The 19,344-nt window shown below is 43.3% G+C and overlaps 1 protein-coding gene across 2 annotated transcripts in view; it reads left to right on the forward strand.

The window, feature by feature from the left end:
- Window positions 1-19,344, forward strand: part of RET (ret proto-oncogene) — a 123,130-nt gene that overhangs the window by 89,564 nt on the left and 14,222 nt on the right. For both annotated transcript variants that reach the window (XM_073574779.1, XM_073574778.1), the window contains 5 exons: window positions 1,090-1,237; window positions 4,136-4,243; window positions 8,717-8,931; window positions 12,300-12,422; window positions 14,117-14,187. In XM_073574779.1, the coding sequence (XP_073430880.1) occupies window positions 1,090-1,237; window positions 4,136-4,243; window positions 8,717-8,931; window positions 12,300-12,422; window positions 14,117-14,187 (665 nt within the window). The remainder of the gene's footprint in view (window positions 1-1,089; window positions 1,238-4,135; window positions 4,244-8,716; window positions 8,932-12,299; window positions 12,423-14,116; window positions 14,188-19,344) is intronic.

Consider the following 19,344-nt stretch of genomic DNA (forward strand, 5'->3'; position numbering starts at 1 on the left):
CTGCATGGTGCAAGCCTCTCATAAGCATCAAGAATCAAAAGGCTAGACTGGCCTTTGCTAAAAAAAAATCTAAAAAAGCCAGCACAGTTCTGGAAGAACATTCTTTGGACAGATGAAACCAAGATCAACCTCTACCAGAATGGTGGAAAGAGAAAAGTATGGCGAAGGCGTGGTACTGCTCATGATCCAAAGCATACCACATCATCTGTAAAACACGGCGGAAGCAGTGTGATGGCTTGGGCATGCATGGCTGCCAGTGGCACTGGGTCACTAGTGTTTATTGATGATGTGACACAGGACAGAAGCAGCCGAATGAATTCTGAGGTATTCAGAGCCATACTGTGTGCTCAGATCCAGCCAAATGCAGCCAAACTGATTGGTCGTCGTTTCATACTACAGATGGACAATGACCCAAAACATAAAGCCAAAGCAACCCAGGAGTTTATTAAAGCAAAGAAGTGGAATATTCTTGAATGACCAAGTCAGTCACCTGATCTCAACCCAATTGAGCATGCATTTCACTTGTTAAAGACTAAACTTCAGACAGAAAGGCCCACAAACAAACAGCAACTGAAAACCACCGCAGTGAAGGCCTGGCAGAGCATCAAAAAGGAGGAAACACAGCGTCTGGTGATGTCCATGAGTTCAAGACTTCAGGCAGTCATTGCCAACAAAGGGTTTTCAAACAAGTACTAGAAATGAACATTATATTTACAATTATTTAATCTGTCCACTTACTTTTGGTCCCTTTAAAAACAAGTTGGCATATGTTAAGGAGCTGTAACTCCTAAACCCTTCATCCAATTTTAATGTGGATACCCTCAAATGAAAGCTGAAAGTCTGAACTTCAACTGCATCTGAATTGTTTTGTTTAAAATTCATTGTGGTAATGTCTAGAACCAAAATTAGAAAAATGTTGTCTCTGTCCAAATATATATGGACCTAACTGTACATTCCGATTATAAAAACGCACCCTCCATTTTTCCCCAAAAAATTTGAGGAAAAAATTGTCTTATAATTTGAAAAATATGTTATTTAGTAAACCTAAATAATTTCCAAATTGATTTACTTTGCTCTTTTCATCTAAAGGAAGATCCAAAGTGGGAATTTCCAAGGAAAAACTTGGTTCTAGGTAAAACTCTTGGTGAAGGAGAGTTTGGTAAAGTGGTTAAGGCAACAGCATTTCGGTTGAAAGGGAAAGCTGGTTACACTACAGTGGCTGTCAAAATGTTAAAAGGTAAGAATAAAAAATTATCACATTTTTGTACTTTAAAAAAATGACACACTCGGTCCCCACAAAAAACATTTTTTCCTCTTGCAATATCAAATGCCAGGGATTTTGACATATTGTTTGTACAATATTGATTTTGGCCAATGGTACAATGGTGGCCATGATGCCAAGTGATCTTGTCAACCTGTTAAACTTGAAGCCAAACTTAGTGAGTTATACCTACTGAGGCCATATGCTGCTTAAAGGGAATCTGTCACCCTTTTTTTTCGGCTTGCGGCTGCCGGCAGAGACATCAGGGGCTTATCTACAGCAGTCTGTAATGCTGTAGATAAGCCTCCGATGTAACCTGAAAGAGAAGAAAAACACGTTATATTATACTCACCGGGGTGGGCGGTCCGGTTCGGTGGGCGTTGCGGTCCGGTCCGACGCCTCTTCATGCGATGACGTCCTCTTCTCCCGTCCTGTAATGGCTGCGGCGCAAGCGCACTGCTCTGCCCTGTTGAGGGCAGAGCAGAGTCCTGCAGTGCGCAGGCGTCAGGAGAGGCCCGGCGCCTGCGCACTGAATGTGACTCACGACCCTCTCTCTAAGCTGAATGTGGCTCTCGAGATCAGAAAGGTTGGGAACCACTGATCTAGCACATCAAAGAAGACAGAAATGGGGTCCCCCGAGTCCTCCAGTACTTCCGGTGTCCGTCAAGCTGTGTTCCCCGGCCCTTGGCGTCTTCTTCCAGGAAGAAAATAGTGGGCACATGCGCAGTGCGCCCGCCGAGATCTACCAGCCGGCTACAATAGGAGATTTCTCCTATTGGTTCATTTTGATCACTGTGATAGACCCTATCACACTGATCAAAATAAAAAAAATAAAGTAAAAAAAAAATAGTAAATCAAACCCCTCTTTATCACCCTTTTAGTTAGGTAAAAATAATGAAATAAAAAAAATGTATTTTTTTTCTGTAAGGGTTAGGACTCGGGTTATAGTTGGGGTTAGGGCTAGGGTTAGGGCTGGGGTTAGAGCTAGGGTTAGGGTTGGGCTAGGGTTAGGGTTGCTGCTAGGGCTAGGGTTGGGGTTAGAGCTAAGGCTAGGGTTGAGGCTAGGGCTGTGGTTAGGGTTGTGTTGGGGCTAGGGTTGTGTTTGGGTTGTGGTTAGGGTTATGGTTGTGATTAGGGTTAGGGGTGTGTTGGGGTTAGGGCTGTGTTAGGGTTGCAGTTAGAATTGGGGGGTTTCCACTCCTCAGGGGGTCTCCAAACACGATATGGTGCCGCCATTGATTCCAGCCAGTTTTGCATGCAAAAAGTCAAACGGTACTCCCTCCCTTCTGAACCCTGCCATGCGCCCAAACAGTGGCTTTCCCCCACATACGGGGTATCGGCATACTCAGGAGAAAATGGACCACAAAACTTGTTGTGCAATTTCTCCTGATACCCTTGTGAAAATAAAAAAAATTGGTTCCAATATAAATTTTTTGGGAAAAAAAGTAAAATGTTCATTTTTTCCTTCCACATTGCTTTAGTTCTCATGAAGCACCTGAAGGGTTAATAAACTTCTTGAATGTGGTTTTGAGCACCTTTAGGGATGCAGTTTATACTGTTTTTAGAATGGTATCACTTTTGGGTATTTTTTGTTATATTGAACCCCCCTCCAAAAAAAAAGACTTTAAATATGGTTCCTAAAAAAAAAAATGGTTTTGTAAATTTTGTTGAAAAATGAGAAATAGCTGTTCAACTTTTAACTCATAACTTTTTTTGTTTCCAAAATTGTGCTGATGTAAGGATACTTTCACATTAGCGTTTTTTATCACTGCGCTTCCTGCGCAATAGAAACGCATGCAAAAGCGCATCATGCGTTTTGCATGCGTTTGCTTTTTATAGGCGCATGCATTTTAACCAGTTTCTAGCCATGTTAACTCTTAAAACGCATGCGATTTTTAAATTCCCATAGACTGTAATGTGTTATTTTGGTGCATTCCGTGCGCATGCGTTTTTTTGACACAGGTTGGACGGACCAAAAATGCAACAGGTTGTGTCCGGCGCGCCTAGGCGCACACTACAAAAACCGCATGCGCACGAAAACGCATACAAACACGTGCAAACGTTAGACCATGCGCCCCCATGTTAAACATAGGGGTGCATGGCGCATGCGCATGGACGCGCACGATGCGCTGCACTAAAAAACACTAATGTGAAACCAGCCTAAAGTAGACATTTTGGAAATGTTATTTATTAACTATTTTGTGCAATATGACTCTAATTTAAGGGCAACATTTTTTCAAAATTTGAAAATTGCCAAATTTTTGCCAAATTTACATTTTTTTCATAAGTAAATGTAAGTTTTATCGAAGAAATTTTACCACTAACATGAAGTACAATATGTCACGAAAAAACATTCTCAGAATCATTGGGATACATTGAAGTGTTCCAGAGTTATAACCTCATAAAGTGACAGTGGTCAGAATTGTAAAAATTGGCCTGGTCATTAAGTACCAAATTGGCTCTGTCACTCTGGGGTTAAATGACTTTCCTTACATTGCCAAGACTCACGAAGCCCTGATTGGAACACTCTTCTTAAGTGTTTGGAGGTCTCATGATTCTCTCTTAATGTCAAATTTTATGTGGAAAAAAATTGGGAATTTTGGATTTTAACATTCCCTGATCTAAGGAAAATCCACTATCCCATTATGGGAACCTTTTTGCATTATAGTACATGTAAATTCTCCCTCGATGGTAGGAGCTATGGTTACTGAAATCTAGAGGAGTCCAGGTGGGAAATTTTGGTCAGACATTCCCATCCTATCATGTTTTTTATTTTCATTAGAGGAGGAGGGAATTGATCCTCATCCAAGAAAAAATTGTAAAAAAAAAAAAAAAAGAATTAAAAATAAATTTGGTCCTCATGTCTTTTCACAGAAAGTGCCTCCCAAAGTGAATTACGGGATCTTCTTTCTGAATTTAACCTCTTGAAGCAGGTCAATCATCCACATGTCATCAAATTGTATGGGGCTTGTACACAAGATGGTAAGTACATCTCATCATATATATATCCCAGGATATCATTCTTCAGTTGGATAGATCAGTCTAATGTCCTCATATTACAGTAGTTATGTACAGGGCCGGACTGGCCATCTGGCAACTCTGGCAAGTGGGCCGCCTTGTCTGCTTTACGTTGTTAACAGAATCAGTGTTCTCAAGACTCCCATACTGTTAAGAGTTTGACGTCACTTACTCCAGCAGGGCACGAGTATCATTAGAAATATTGGTCTTGTAGTAAAACTTGTTTTCCTCCATCCAGAGTATTATTAGTAATATATCCTATCTGGTGCTTGGGGACGGGGACAGCACGGGCCTGTGTGATTTCAAATGCCAGGGCTGAATTTTAGCCCCAGGCCATACCTGGCTATTAGAGATGAGCGACTTTGCCTTTTTTCGGGTCGAGTCGGGTTTCATGAAACTTGACTTTCGCAAAAGTCGGGTCGAACGCAATCAGCCGATTATCGTGAAAAGTCGAAGGCCGATTGGAACACGAAACCAAATGCAAGTCGATGGGGAAGAAAAGTCGGCAGTGAGTGGAGGACAGGAAACACACCTACAGTGCCCATTTTAATGCCAAAAACATCAATTCTTATTACTTAAGCTTGTCAACCTTAATTTACTTTATAATAATAGTTAGACATTGAAAACTGGGGGTTATTTGGCTAAAGTTGTGGGGGGGGGTAGGGCTGGCTCCAGATTTTCATGGGCCCAGGGCCAAAGAGTGTCACTGGCTCCTTTAACACATGCCACAATTCATGATCCTCTGATATAGCAGAGAAATAGCGGTATAGTACAATGAAAAATACTTCACTTCTTACATCACATAACTGATATCCATTTTAAATTCTTCAATAGCTCCAAAAACGGACAGTATATTACTCCATACAGTATTATGGCCACTGCATAGTGCGCCATACAGAGTAATGAGGCCCATATATTTCTCCATACAGAATCATTGGTCCCATATAATATTCAATACAGTATATGATGAGCTCCACATAATGCTACAGTATATGTTGGTCCCCATGGATGAAGCTCCACTGTCTTATGGGCCCAAATAATGCTCCATATATAATGGGCCCCATTTCTAATGCTCCAGTGTATAATGGGCCCCGTAAATGCTGCTCCAGTGTCTGATGTCACCCGTTTGGAAAGCTCCAGCATATGATGGGCCTCACGAATTATGCTCTAGTGTACGATTGGTCCAAATAATGCTCCATATATAATCTGCCCCATTTACAATGCTCCAGTATATGATGGGCCCCATGGATGCTCCAGTGTATAATGGGCCCTGTAAATGCTGCTCCAGTGTCTGATTTCCACCTTTGGAATGCTCCAGTGTATGGTGGGCCCCATTTATCATTCTCCAGAGTATAGTGCTCCCCAAAAATTGCTCCTAACCTTTAAAACAATTAAATAAGTCTCCTCGCTAGGGAATCCCTGTACTTTGGACTCCTCATCGTCCCCATCTTCCATTTCTCTGCACTTGGACTGTTTAGGCAGAGGGCGTACAGACGTGATGTCATCGCGCTCTCTGACCAGAATGTCACTGTCAGGAAACGCGGAAGATATCACAGCGGTGGAGCAGGGAGAGGTAAGTATTTCAACTTTGCAAGTGCTGTGATCCTGAGCAAGCAGGGGGGGCCCACTCATTGGCGAAGGCACTGACACAGGGCCCCTCATAGTACAATACAGTGTAGACACTTTTGCGTACTATGAGGGGCCCTGTGCCAGTGCCGTCGCCCATGAGTATGCCCCCCCCACCTGCTCAAGGAACCAGCACTTTCATCTGCACCTTCCTCTTTGTCACTGTGTAAGGTGGTATAGTATGCGGGAAGGGGACCTGAGTTTCATCAGGGTCAGATTCTGGCTGTGTAAAGTGTGAGGGGAAAGTAGTGGTCTGGGTCAATGTACCAGCAGAATCATCTAGCAGTGGCTGGGCATCAGTGCACTTGTGGCACCCCCAGTACGGTCGCCACAGTGGCATTACCTTCCTCCTAGGGATTGTGATGTCATGCTTGGGAGCAACGAAGGATCTCTCTAGCAGTTAAACCAACACACAACACAGTTCCCACTCCAGGCCAGCAGGGAGAGCTCTGAACCTGACTGCTGAGGAGCTGCTCTCTGTGGTCGGGAGGAGGGAAGTTAGGGCAGTCTGTGAAGGGAAGGGGAAGTGTGTGGACGTGAGAAGGGGAGCTGGAGGATGAGCAGAGTTAAGGCTCACTCCTAGCTGGAGCGCATGGTCCGGATTCCGGTCTCCGAGTTTGTAGGGACACTGACGGTCCTGCAGCAGAAACCGGAGGAAGTAGCAGCTGTAAATGCTCTGTTCTCAACTAAGGCTCGGAGGCCCCAGCAGCGACGTGTGTGAGCCAGAAGGAAAAGGCTACGGCTGCCTGCCATATGAGAAAGTTCCAAAAGAGAGTCAACAGGGGGAACTTCAGTGAACTCAGTACTGCGAGTACCTCAGATAAGCGCTAGAACGGAGGCCACCCTACCTATCTGCAGAGAGAGAATTCCTAATTTGCTTCCAGGCTGACCAACTCCTTCTCCATCTTTACACTGGGTCCTGGACGGCACTTACCAAGCACAGGTAAAGGAACTGCACGACTGTGTCTGTCATCTTTCTCCTGCGCCTGACGCACGGCTCTGCTACATCCTGCACTTCACACCATCTACCAACTCTTTCATCTGCCCTGCGACTACGGCCCTACCTGTGCAGGGCTTCTACATCTTAGCTGCACCACAACATCTGTCCCAGAGAAGTGACACTGCAGCGCTGGTCAATCTGATCAGAAACCACAGGTGGCGTCATGTATCATTCACCTATAAATATTATTCACCCCTTCTTCATGGATGCCCAGGGCCACTGACCGGGTCACCACCACCGTGACACATCCCTCTGAGACACCGGCCCGGTACCGATTAACCCCACTGCCCCGGCTGGCGATCCACACTCCATGTCAGATTCATCTTGAACTGGAAAATTCACGATTTGACTTGATAACCCAGGCATGGTATGTGAAAAGAGCTCCATGGAGTAATTTGTAGTGTGGCCTGCCGCATCCTTCACTTTTGGTAGGGGTGAAGGACACAAGGAAAGGTGTTGTTCCTGACTAGGAGCCTCCACTGATGACTCAGTGCTTATATTTCTTGAAACTTCAGAAGAGGAGGCTATAGAGCTGGAGGCTGTGTCAGCAATGTAAGCCAAAACTTGTTCCTGAAGCTCCGGCTTTAAAAGCGGTTTACCTACTCCCAGAAAAGGGAGCCTTCGAGGCCTTGTGGAGCCAGACGATGACGCAGGCTCAACACCTCCTGCCTTAGGTGCTATTGTGCATTGTGCCTTTGCCACTACCAGCAGATGCACCACCACCAACAGTACCAGCTGGCAACCCCCGCCCACTTCCACAGCCTTTTCCACCATACTTCCTCATTTTTGGGAAAATGTACCCAAAATACCACCAGCTTTATGGTACTGTAAAACAAGGTACAAGGTGTATATAGTATTGGGGAGAATTTGAATCTCCTTAGAGATTTTAGGAGGCTGACAATGATGCTCTCAGTCCAAGTATGGCAGCAGGCAGCCTAATAAGCAGGACTGCTGCACACAAAAGTGTGGAAAAATGAACTCTTGGTAACTGTGCAGAAAAGAGGAAGAAAAGTATTTTTGCTTTTAAAAAAGCAGTTTGCACAGCAGTGTGCAAACAGCAATGCAGCTATCAGGGAGCCTTATAAAGGCAGCCTAATAACCAACAGAGCTGATGCACAAAAATATATCCTCCCCTGTCACTGCACACAAAGTGTTGTGTTGTACAGTGAAAATCGCTACCAGCAGAAGCAGTTTTTTTTGTTCTTCTTCCCTGCCTAACGCTCTCCCTTATTCAGAATCAGCAGCAGCAACCTCTCCCTATGCTAAGATCGGCAGAAGTAAGATGGCAATCGGCGTGCACGCCCTTTTATAGCCCCTGTGACGCCACACAAAGCAAGCCAATCACTTGCATGTCCTTCTCAAAGATGGTGGTGACCGATGCCCATGTCATCGCGTTGCCCACAGTGTGCGTCCTCCATCATTGGCTGAAAAAGGGTGCTGGAAGCATCATTTGAAACGCGACTTTGGCGCTCTGGTCGCCGACCTCATGGCCGACCTCACGCTATCGTCTGGTTTCGTTTCATGAAACCCGACTTTAGCGAAAGTCGACGACTTATGAATTTGACCAACCCGTTTTGCTCAACTCTACTGGCTATGTATTAAAATTCTCTACATTACAGATCCTCAACAAGTTTAGTTACCCTTTATGTGCTGCTTATTACAAAAAATAGAAATGTTAAAAGTATTTTTATGGTAGAATAAAATAGGCAGAGGATGGTAGAATAAATTAGGCAGAGGATTGCAGAACTACCGTATAGTTGTTTTATTTTCTCTAATATATTCTTCTTGTTTTTTCCCTATGTTTGATTCAGGCCCCCTCTATCTCATAGTGGAATATGCGAAGTACGGTTCATTACGTAGCTTCCTAAGGGAAAGTCGCAAAGTGGGACCAAGTTCTGTAGGCGGTGACTCCAATCGGAATTCCAGCTACTTGGAAAATCCCGATGAAAGAGCCCTGACCATGGGAGACCTCATTTCCTTTGCATGGCAAATATCCAGAGGAATGCAGTATTTGGCAGAAATGAAGGTATGTAAAACTGTTGTACATTATGTATATGTAACGATTATATATTATGTCACCTCGTTACTGTCTAATTTGAATGTTTTCTAGAGGTAAATTAATAATCTACCACAGAATATATTTAATCAAACTGTTTATGCCAGCTTTCTGGTTTTAATCTTTTTTTTTAAATTTCACAATCTTTTTCCGCATTATTGCGACATTGTATGTTCTTATTAGAGTCCACCAGGAGCAGTGTGGCTGAGCTTTCCCAACAAATTTTAGGGAATGCCACAAAAATTTTGTGCAATGATGCTTGACAGCTGAAAGATGCACCAAATTCACAAAACTGGTGTACAGTCAGGCCACAGTGTTTTCTTTTAAAAACACACTTTTATACCTTCCTTTATCCTGTATCACACATCCTTATGCACTGTGAACCAAAGATCAAAAGTACTTAATACTTCCAACAGGAATACTCATTTGTAATCCTAAAAAATATTTTACTACTTTATTCTCAATCTGATCGGTTTCCAACAAAAACCTCACATTTGGATTATGTAGATTAAATAGATACATTCTGACCTTTAAAAGGATTTTCTGGGATTTCACAAAATCTGCCGATGAATAGGAAAAAATAAAATTTTAAAATAAATAATCACTTGGCATTAAATAACCCCTGGTGCTCCAGGATCACAACTTTGGTAGATAGTCCCAACAGGTTTGGCTCTGAGCAAAGGTCCCAGCTCTGTCACCTGACCACTGTGGCAAATTACTAGCCTAACATCTAAAAATCACTGTAGAGGCCAGTGATTGGCTGCAGTGCTCAGGTGACTAACGGACAGGACGTGAGCCATACAGGACTTAAAAATAACACAGAAGCAGCAGTGCTGGAGTGACACTGGATTCAAGAAGTAATTGTCATTTATATTGTTTTTTATACATATACTTACTTTTTTTCAGATTTGGTTAAATCCCAGAAAACTGTATAGAGGAGAGTATAGTGCATGGAATGGAAGTAAACATGATAAATACCATGAATGTCCAGCTGAAAAAGTGAAAGCAAGGTCACAAATCAATCTGGTATAAAGTTATATGAGCTTCAGTCTCAGGGCTCTTTCAAAAGTCAGTGTCTCCGATACGTGTGGTGACTTACACACGTAGACCCATTCAAGTGAATGGGTCTGTGCACATGTCAGCGTGTTTCCACAGACCATGTGTCTGTGGGCAAAATACACTGACATGATCGTTTTTTAACAGCACCACGGGATGCATAAGTCCCGCATAGGTGCACACTGATGGCATGTGGATGACATCCGCGTGTCATCAGTGTGACACATACCAGCGCCTGGAAGCAGCAGTACTGTTAGCGCTTTTCCTCGGCACCGGGTGCTGAAGACGGCTCTTATCATTCTCCCCTGCTTGCGCTGCAATCAGCGCTATCTGGGGAAAATGTTGAAGTTGTATTCAACTGATAACAGGGCGGCTGATGGGACTAAAGCCCCCCGTTACACACTGCGATATCGCTAGCAATATCGCTGCAAAGTCACCGATTTTGTGACGTAGCAGCGATATTGCTAGCGATATCGCTGCATGTGATACTTACCTCCGACCGGCTCCCCCGCTGGTAATCGCTGATCGCGCGAGAAGCTGCTGGACCATTCCTCGTCGGTCACTTCCTGCGGCGCTTCCTGCTGTGACGACGAGCGACGCGTGGAGCCGGGCGGGAGGACGCAGGATCGCTGCGTCTGACAGGTAAGTAGTGACCCCCGTCCCCAGCGATGTCGCTGGTGAGATCTGCCTGTGTGGCAGCTCACTAGCGACCACCTAGCGATGCACCAGCGATCCTGACTGCGTCATATCGCCAGTCGGGATCGCTGGTGCATCGCTAGGTGTAACGGTACCCTAATAGTCCCATCAGCCTGCGTGGGATCCACCCATTTTTTTGACAACCAGCCTTGCTAAGGCAGACAGCTGGGTGCTGGTATTCTCAGGCTGGTAAGGTGTAATGGATATTGGCCCCTCCAGCGTAAACATAGCTGCCTGCAGTCATCCAGAAAAGGCACATCTATTAGATGTGCCAATTCTGGTACTTTGCCCGGCTCTTCCCACTTGCCCTGTGGCGGTGGCAAATTGGGGTTCATATTTGTGGGGTTGATGTCACGATTGTATTATCCAATGACATCAAGCCCTTATAGCTGTATTGTAAAAAAAAGCACAGCCAGAATATAGTCTTTTATTAGAAATTAAAAACAAGACACTCTTTTCCTTTTTTATTTATTTATTTAAAAATAACAAACACAGTTATGCTCACCTAACAACCATGACATTGAAGCCCTTGTCTCCTGTAATAAAACAAAAAAACAACCATATCCCTCACATGTTCGATCAGTCACATGCCGTAATCCATGTATAGGGATAAATGGTTTTCAATCTGAATGGTGCTAAGATGCGACCATCCAGGCTAAGAACCACTGAGGAATGAGCTGCTGCGAGCTCAACCTTAGGGACTAGCGGTGACATCATCGAAGTTACCTCCAGTCAGGGGACAATGATGCAAACTGTCTTCAGCACCCGTTGCTGGGAACAGCTCGAACAGTACCTCTGATTGCCAGGCGCCGGTACGTGTGATATTGATGCGGCATATGGTTGCCACAATTATTAGACACATGGACACTGTTATCTCCGGTACTGGTTTTTCCAGTACCGGAAATATCAGGAAGTGTGAAAGAGCCCTTAGTTACATTCTATCTTACCTTGTTGCAGTGTAGTTTGACATGGCTGCAGGGTTAATCAGCATATTCTGTGAAGATGCAAGATTTAGGCAACTGCTCCAAACATTTCCAATTTTGGGGCACAACATTTTTAAACCCTGGATGAGGTGGTGCACTAAAAATTGCATTCATATTAGAAACTTGTGGTTTACATAAGGGGGAAAAGGCTTTAGGGATGTAAGGAATAGATAGTGTTGGTAGAATACAGAAGGGAAGCACTATCATGTATGCAACATTCTAACCACTCCGCTTCTCCAGCATGTGTAGAAGTCCTGTAGGGTACTAACAATGGAAGTGCGGGTGTAATTCATATTATATCCTGGTATTAGAAAATGTCTCCTGTGCTCTTGTGGCATAACAGACTTGTGGGGAAAAGTAAAGCTTTTCGCTCATTTAGAAGTCAAAGGTTTTGTACATTTTCTGTTCCTATGTGGCACAAAAGGAAAGACAGGAGAATCAGTCTCCCTTTCCTGTATATACCTACCGTGCAGGAGGGGGAAGCCAAGCATTTGGTACCATGTTGAATGGTTATCTAAACAAATGCATTTGTTTTTACTTTTATCACAATCTTGTGAAATATTTTATCTAGTAAATCTAGCTAAATACCTCTTATTTTACCAGCTTGTTCACCGAGATCTGGCAGCCCGAAATGTCCTTGTGGCAGAAGGTCGTAAAATGAAAATCTCTGACTTTGGTCTCTCTCGTGATGTTTATGAAGAGGATTCGTATGTAAAGAGAAGCAAGGTAATCGCATTACCACTTCTACAATAATTCACTTTTTGGGCTACAAATAAAGGGTCTTTTCAGACAGTAGTCCAGGACTATGTACAAAATGATTACAGACCAGAATTTTATGCCCTGATGACCCAATTACAGACTGGTCAACAAATAACGGCCTACAAAGTGGAATGGTTGTGATTTTGGTGTTTTCCTCTATATCACCTGGTATTCTGGTTATCTTAATGAATCACTACCTAATAACTTTGTCCACACTTATGGCTGAGTAGTTATTCTAGTTGCATTTATTGGATTTTTCATATTTGTCTGTTGTAATTCTTGCATGTATTATATCTGCAATGCATGTGTATTCGAAAGATAGGGTAACAAGTTATCTACAAAATATAGAATGCTGATACTGTCTATACTGCATAACACGGTGTGAGATAATAAGTCCTGAATTGAAGTTTTCACCAATATAAAATATAAGTTAAATAATCTAATATATAAAGCTTAATGTGGGTGTGTATGTATGTACAGTATGTATGTATGCATGTCCGGGATTGGCATCCGCACCGTCGCAGCTACAAATTTGGCACAGTCACACATCTGGACCCCGAGAGCGTCATAGGCTATGTTGTGAGTCGAAATTTTAACCCTGCACAATCCAATTCACCAAACAATTTTGCCCCTATCTACATAATGTGGCAAAAGTGTATGTATGTATTGGCATCTGCACCGTCGCAGCTACAGCCACAAAATTTTGCACAGTCACACGTCTGGACCCCAAGAGCATCATAGACTATGTTGTGAGGCGAAATTTTAACCCCGTGTGTTCCAGTTCACCAAACAATTTTGCCCCTATCTACATAATGTGGAAAAAGTGAAAGGAAAAGTGTTGGAGGCAAATTGACAGCTGCCAGATATGAACAAGGGGGACTTAAAGAATGAGAGCGATGGCGCCAAAGAGTATATACCGTACAGTTGCTAAGGTGGGGCCCTGACATGGGATACTCACCACACACGGGGATATGAGCACACACTACCACGTGCTTCAACACATATACCACCCTCAGCACACATTTCACCACACATACACCAACCTCGCCACATAAAAGTCAAAACACAAAAGTCGCCACTCAAAACTCGCCATGCTGTCCCAGAGCTGTTTAAAAGATGAAAAATGAGCTGTGATTGGCTGCTATCAGCAACAGTTTTCTTTGTAGACAGTTGTGGTAACTGAGGCCTATTATTCTTATCATTTCTATGGTGCTATCGTCCTTCTGTAAAGCTGGAAATAACACAATTTATTACCGTGCCAACACAGACCACCCTCTGACACACAGGGGGAGCCCAGTATCACACAGGATAGGATTAGATACATGGCTCAGCAGTCAGTATCACACAGGATAGGATTAGATACATGGCTCAGCAGTCAGTGTCACACAGGATAGGATTAGATGCACCTTTTTTATGTGCAATATAATCATTATAATTTGTTATAACTAACCACAGTTGGTTACTATGCCCAGGCAACGCCGGGCTCTTCAGCTAGTGTGAAATAAAATAGAAATGACCCTATTGGCATATTGACTGTAGGAAATGTTTTACATTATGCAAAGTAAAATATTTTTTCTTCTCCTTACAAAAGTTGATAGATTCTGTTATTTTATTTAATTTAAGAAAATGCAAATGTTTAATAACTTCCCTCTAATTTTCAGGGAAGAATACCAGTGAAGTGGATGGCTATAGAATCCTTATTTGATCATATATACACCACACAAAGTGATGTGTAAGTCTTTGATTTTTGGTTTTATTATTTAGTCTGAATAAAATAACAAAACATCCTAAATAGTAGATGATCGTACAAATGTCTGGGCTATTTTCATTCTACCAAGTAAGGCTTCATTCAGACTGCTTTGATGCAGCCACATTTTAGCAAACCTTAATAGTTTTACACTTTCTAGCTTGACCACAAATCTAATGACCCAATTAGCCAAATATCAGTTAATTACATTTTTTTACATGCCTTTCTGACACTACGGTTTCTGTCTCCTTTTGGTATGTCACGTACAATTGTGGCCAAAAGTATTGACACCCCTGCAATTCTGTCAGATAATACTCAGTTTCTTCCTGAAAATGATTGCAAACACAAATTCTTTGGTATTATTATCTTCATTTAATTTGTCTTAAATGAAAAAACACAAAAAGAATTGTCCTAAAGCCAAATTGGATATAATTCCACACCAAACATAAAAAAGAGGGTGGACAAAAGTATTGGCACTGTTCGAAAAATCATGTGATGCTTCTCTAATTTGTGTAATTAACAGCACCTGTAACTTACCTGTGGCACCTAACAGGTGTTGGCAATAACTAAATCACACTTGCAGCCAGTTGACATGGATTAAAGTTGACTCAACCTCTGTCCTGTGTCCTTGTGTGTACCACATTGAGCATGGAGAAAAGAACGAAGACCAAAGAACTGTCTGAGGACTTGAGAACCCAAATTGTGAGGAAGCATGAGCAATCTCAAGGCTACAAGTCCATCTCCAAAGACCTGAATGTTCCTGTGTCTACCGTGCACAGTGTCATCAAGAAGTTTAAAGCCCATGGCACTGTGGCTAACCTCCCTAGATGTGGACGGAAAAGAAAAATTGACAAGAGATTTCAACGCAAGATTGTGCGGATGTTGGATAAAGAACCTCGACTAACATCCAAACAAGTTCAAGCTGCCCTGCAGTCCGAGGATACAACAGTGTCAACCTGTACTATCCGTCGGCGTCTGAATGAAAAGGGACTGTATGGTTGGAGACCCAGGAAGACCCCACTTCTTACCCCGAGACATAAAAAAGCCAGGCTGGAGTTTGCCAAAACTTACCTGAAAAAGCCTAAAACGTTTTGGAAGAACGTTCTCTGGTCAGATGAGACAAAAGTAGAGCTTTTTGGGCAAAGGCATCAACATAGAATTTACAGGAGAAAAAAAGAGGCATTCAAAGAAAAGAACACGGTCCCTACAGTCAATCATGGCGGAGGTTCCCTGATGTTTTGGGGTTGCTTTGCTGCCTCTGGCACTGGACTGCTTGACCATGTGCATGGCATTATGAAGTCTGAAGACTACCAACAAATTTTGCAGCATAATGTAGGGCTCAGTGTGAGAAAGCTGGGTCTCCCTCAGAGGTCATGGGTCTTCCAGCAGGACAGTGACCCAAAACACACTTCAAAAAGCACTAGAAAATGGTTTGAGAGAAAGCACTGGAGACTTCTAAGGTGGCCAGCAATGAGTCCAGACCTGAATCCCATAGAACACCTGTGGAGAGATATAAAAATGGCAGTTTGGAGAAGGCACCCTTCAAATATCAGGGATCTGGAGCAGTTTGCCAAAGAAAAATGGTCTAAAATTCCAGCAGAGCATTGTAAGAAACTCATTGGTGGTTACCGGAAGCGGTTGGTCGCAGTTATTTTGGCTAAAGGTTGTGCAACCAAGTATTAGGCTGAGGGTGCCAATACTTTTGTCTGGCCCATTTTTGGAGTTTTGTGTGAAATGATCAATGTTTTGCTTCATTCTCTTTTGTGTTTTTTCATTTAAGACAAATTAAATGAAGATAATAATACCAAAGAATTTGTGTTTGCAGTCATTTTCAGGAAGAAACTGAGTATTATCTGACAGAATTGCAGGGGTGTCAATACTTTTGGCCACAACTGTAAATGCTTTGGTTTTTGATTCTTCCTGACATTTGGATTTGATAAAACTTTATTGATAAAGTCTTGTCAAACACCTATTTATTCCAAACTAAATTTACATTTTGCAGATTTCAAAAATGCACCGCAGGTCGGTTTATGCTACACAAAAAAAAGCACAGTGGGCATGAGATTTCTATAAATCCCATCCACTTTTAGGGAACTGTAAAGGTACTGTCACACTAAGCGATATCGCTAGCAATATCGCTATAACTTGTGACATTATAGCGATATTGCTAGCGACATCGCTGTGTCTGATACTTACCAACGACCGGCTCCCCCGCTGGTTATCGCTGATCGCGCGAGAACGTCCAGGACTGTTTCTCGTCGTCAGCTTCCTGCGGCGCTTCCAGTGGAGAGACGAGCGACGAGCGTGGAGCCGGGCGGGTGGACGCAGGACTGCCTAGTGTGACAGGTAAGTAGTGACCCCCGTCCCCAGCGATGTCGCTGGTGAGATCTGCCTGTGTGGCAGCTCACTAGCGACCACTTAGCGATGTACCAGCGATCCTGACCGCGTCATATCGCTGGTCGGGATCGCTGGTACATCGCTAAGTGTGACAGTACCTTAAGACATTTTTTTTTATTTCTTCACTTAGTGCAAATAGCCAGAATCAAAAACTCACCAAAAACGCATCGTGGGAACTTATGTACGCATGACGTCTTTTTTCAGGTGGATTGTGAGGTGGAAACAACCTGAAAAACCTATAACAAAATATCCAAAAGAATATACATTTCTTACAACTTGCTCTGCACATGTTCAGGCTTTTGAACGCCTTTTAACAACTTCAGCTGTCTATAAAACCAAGCTGTTAAAATAAGTGACTTGACCATTCTTCTGGCATTTTCCACTCAGATGACACTCTGAACTTTACAACAGAAATCAAGGGGACAGCTGGAACGATAGGAAATTGGAGTGCTTTGCCATCGTCTTTGCTTAAAAATCACAGCAATTTCTTCTTTTCAGTGGAGTAGAAAAAAAAAGCAGTGGAAAACGTTAAAAAAAGACTTTAGTAAAACATTGGGCAAGCCCCACCCGAAATAACCGGTGCATAAAACCATTGACACGTCGACTGGTTCCGCCAATAATGTAATGTGTATGGGGGTGCCGAGTGACTGATGGTCAGGAGAGATGTCAATCACCTCAGATTTCGGATGGCTGATTGCATTGTTCTCCCAGAGATAAGCCATAATCAGTAGTTTTATCACAGAGAACACAGCAGCATGCTCAGCCGAATGAGTACTCCTGTGTCTGGGAGGGACCAGACAAAGCATTGTTCAGCCATTAGTCTAATGTGTATGGGGCGAGTGTGGTTTCCTACTAGGTTTTTTAGTGTCAGTCTGCCTTGTGTGCCAGGAAAGCTTCTGACACATATACTAAACATACTAAACCCTTTCAACCTACAGAGGCCCAAATAGTGTATTTTCCGTTCATCCAGTTGTTGAATGTCAGTTTACCATTCGTCTGCAGTATGGAATGGGACAATTTCATCCTGAAAAATAAATATTCAAGAATCTATTTATTTTTTAATACAATGGGAACCTATAGGTAACAAATCTATCTATACAGTAGCTTCCATAGGTGGTTACCATGGGAAATCATTGACATATACCGTGAATGCAAATTGAGATTCTAGTTTGGCTTTTATCCTAAAGGCCCTGTCCCACTAAAGGGCCTGTCACACTAAGCGATATCGCTAGCAATATCGCTGTAACTTGTGACGTTATAGCGATATTGCTAGCGACATCGCTGTGTCTGATACTTACCTACGACCGGCTCCCCTGCTGGTTATCGCTGATCGCGCGAGAACGTCCAGGACTGTTTCTCGTCGTCAGCTTCCTGTGGAGAGACGAGCGTGGAGCCGGGCGGGAGGACGTCAGGATCGCCTAGTGTGACAGGTAAGTAGCGACCCCCGTACCCAGCGATGTCGCTGGTGAGATCTGCCTGTGTGGCAGCTCACTAGCGACCACTTAGCGATGTACCAGCAATCCTGACCGCGTCATATCGCTGGTCGGGATCGCTGGTACATCGCTAAGTGCGACAGTACCTTAAGCGATCGCACCAGCGATCACGACAACGATACGACCTGGCAGCGATTGTTTGTGCATTGCTACATGGTCGCTAGTTAGCTGTCAAACAGGCAGATCTCATAAACGACACACCAGCGATCTGTATAACGACCTCGGCGGTCGTTGGGACCTGTCACACAGCATGTATTGTAAAAGACCCAGACCTCGATAGGCGTGATTGAGCGCAACCTTTTCCACGCCTTTTCCAAACAATATGTACCTTGCAAGGGAAAATCAAAAATCCAGAAGTATAAATTCCAAGAAGTGCAGTAGCGACTCTGACAGGATCGCAGTGAAAATCACACAAGATATAGTATCCTCGTACAACGCACAAAGGACTAGCACCAGAACGTTGGAGTAATCCACAAAGCACGCAGGAACAATGGATGGGGGCGCAGTTTTACTCGTCGTTCATAAAGGGTGTCAAACTCAGCGATTCTGGCTCACCAGCGGGACGCCAACGATCAAAAAACGGGTTAGGACGTTCGAGCACGATCAGCGACATCGCAGTGGGGGCCACATCGCCGCTACATGTCACACACAGTGATATCGCTGACGATGTCACTGTTGCGTCATCAAATCGGTGTTACTTAAGCGATATTGCGAGCGATCTTGCTTAGTGTGACAGGGCCTTAAGTCATATGGCAAGTCTCGTTAAAGGGTCGATATTGACTTTAGGCTATGTTCACACGTTGCGGTTTTGCTGTGTGTGGTTTTTTTTAATGCAAATTTTAAGCTGTGTTTTACAGTACCAGCAAAAGCTATGAGATTTCAGAAATCTCATACACACGCATTGTTTTGTTTTCCTAACTGATTTGTAAACTTGCTGTGTTTTTGAAATCTCATACACACTTCTTTTTTTTTTTTCATGACTGATTTGGAAAACTGCTGTGTTTTTGGAAACTGCAGCATGTCTCTTCTTTCAGCATTTTTTCAACCATAGAAAACAAGTAAATGCAAAAATTGTAGGTATCAGGTTTTGCTGCGATTTTGGTGCACAAACCTAAGGAAGTTGCATTAAAGAAAGCAGCAAAGCCTGCTTTTTGTAAGCAGATTCTTTTATGCCAAAGAGCCCGTTTTGCCTGCAGAAAAAAATGCAGAAAAAACACAACATGTGAACAGAGCCTTAGGGTTGCTACATCCA

Source organism: Dendrobates tinctorius, unplaced genomic scaffold, assembly GCF_039654945.1.
Source record: "Dendrobates tinctorius isolate UK_male_01 unplaced genomic scaffold, ASM3965494v1 ptg000040l, whole genome shotgun sequence".
NCBI lineage: Eukaryota > Metazoa > Chordata > Amphibia > Anura > Dendrobatidae > Dendrobates > Dendrobates tinctorius.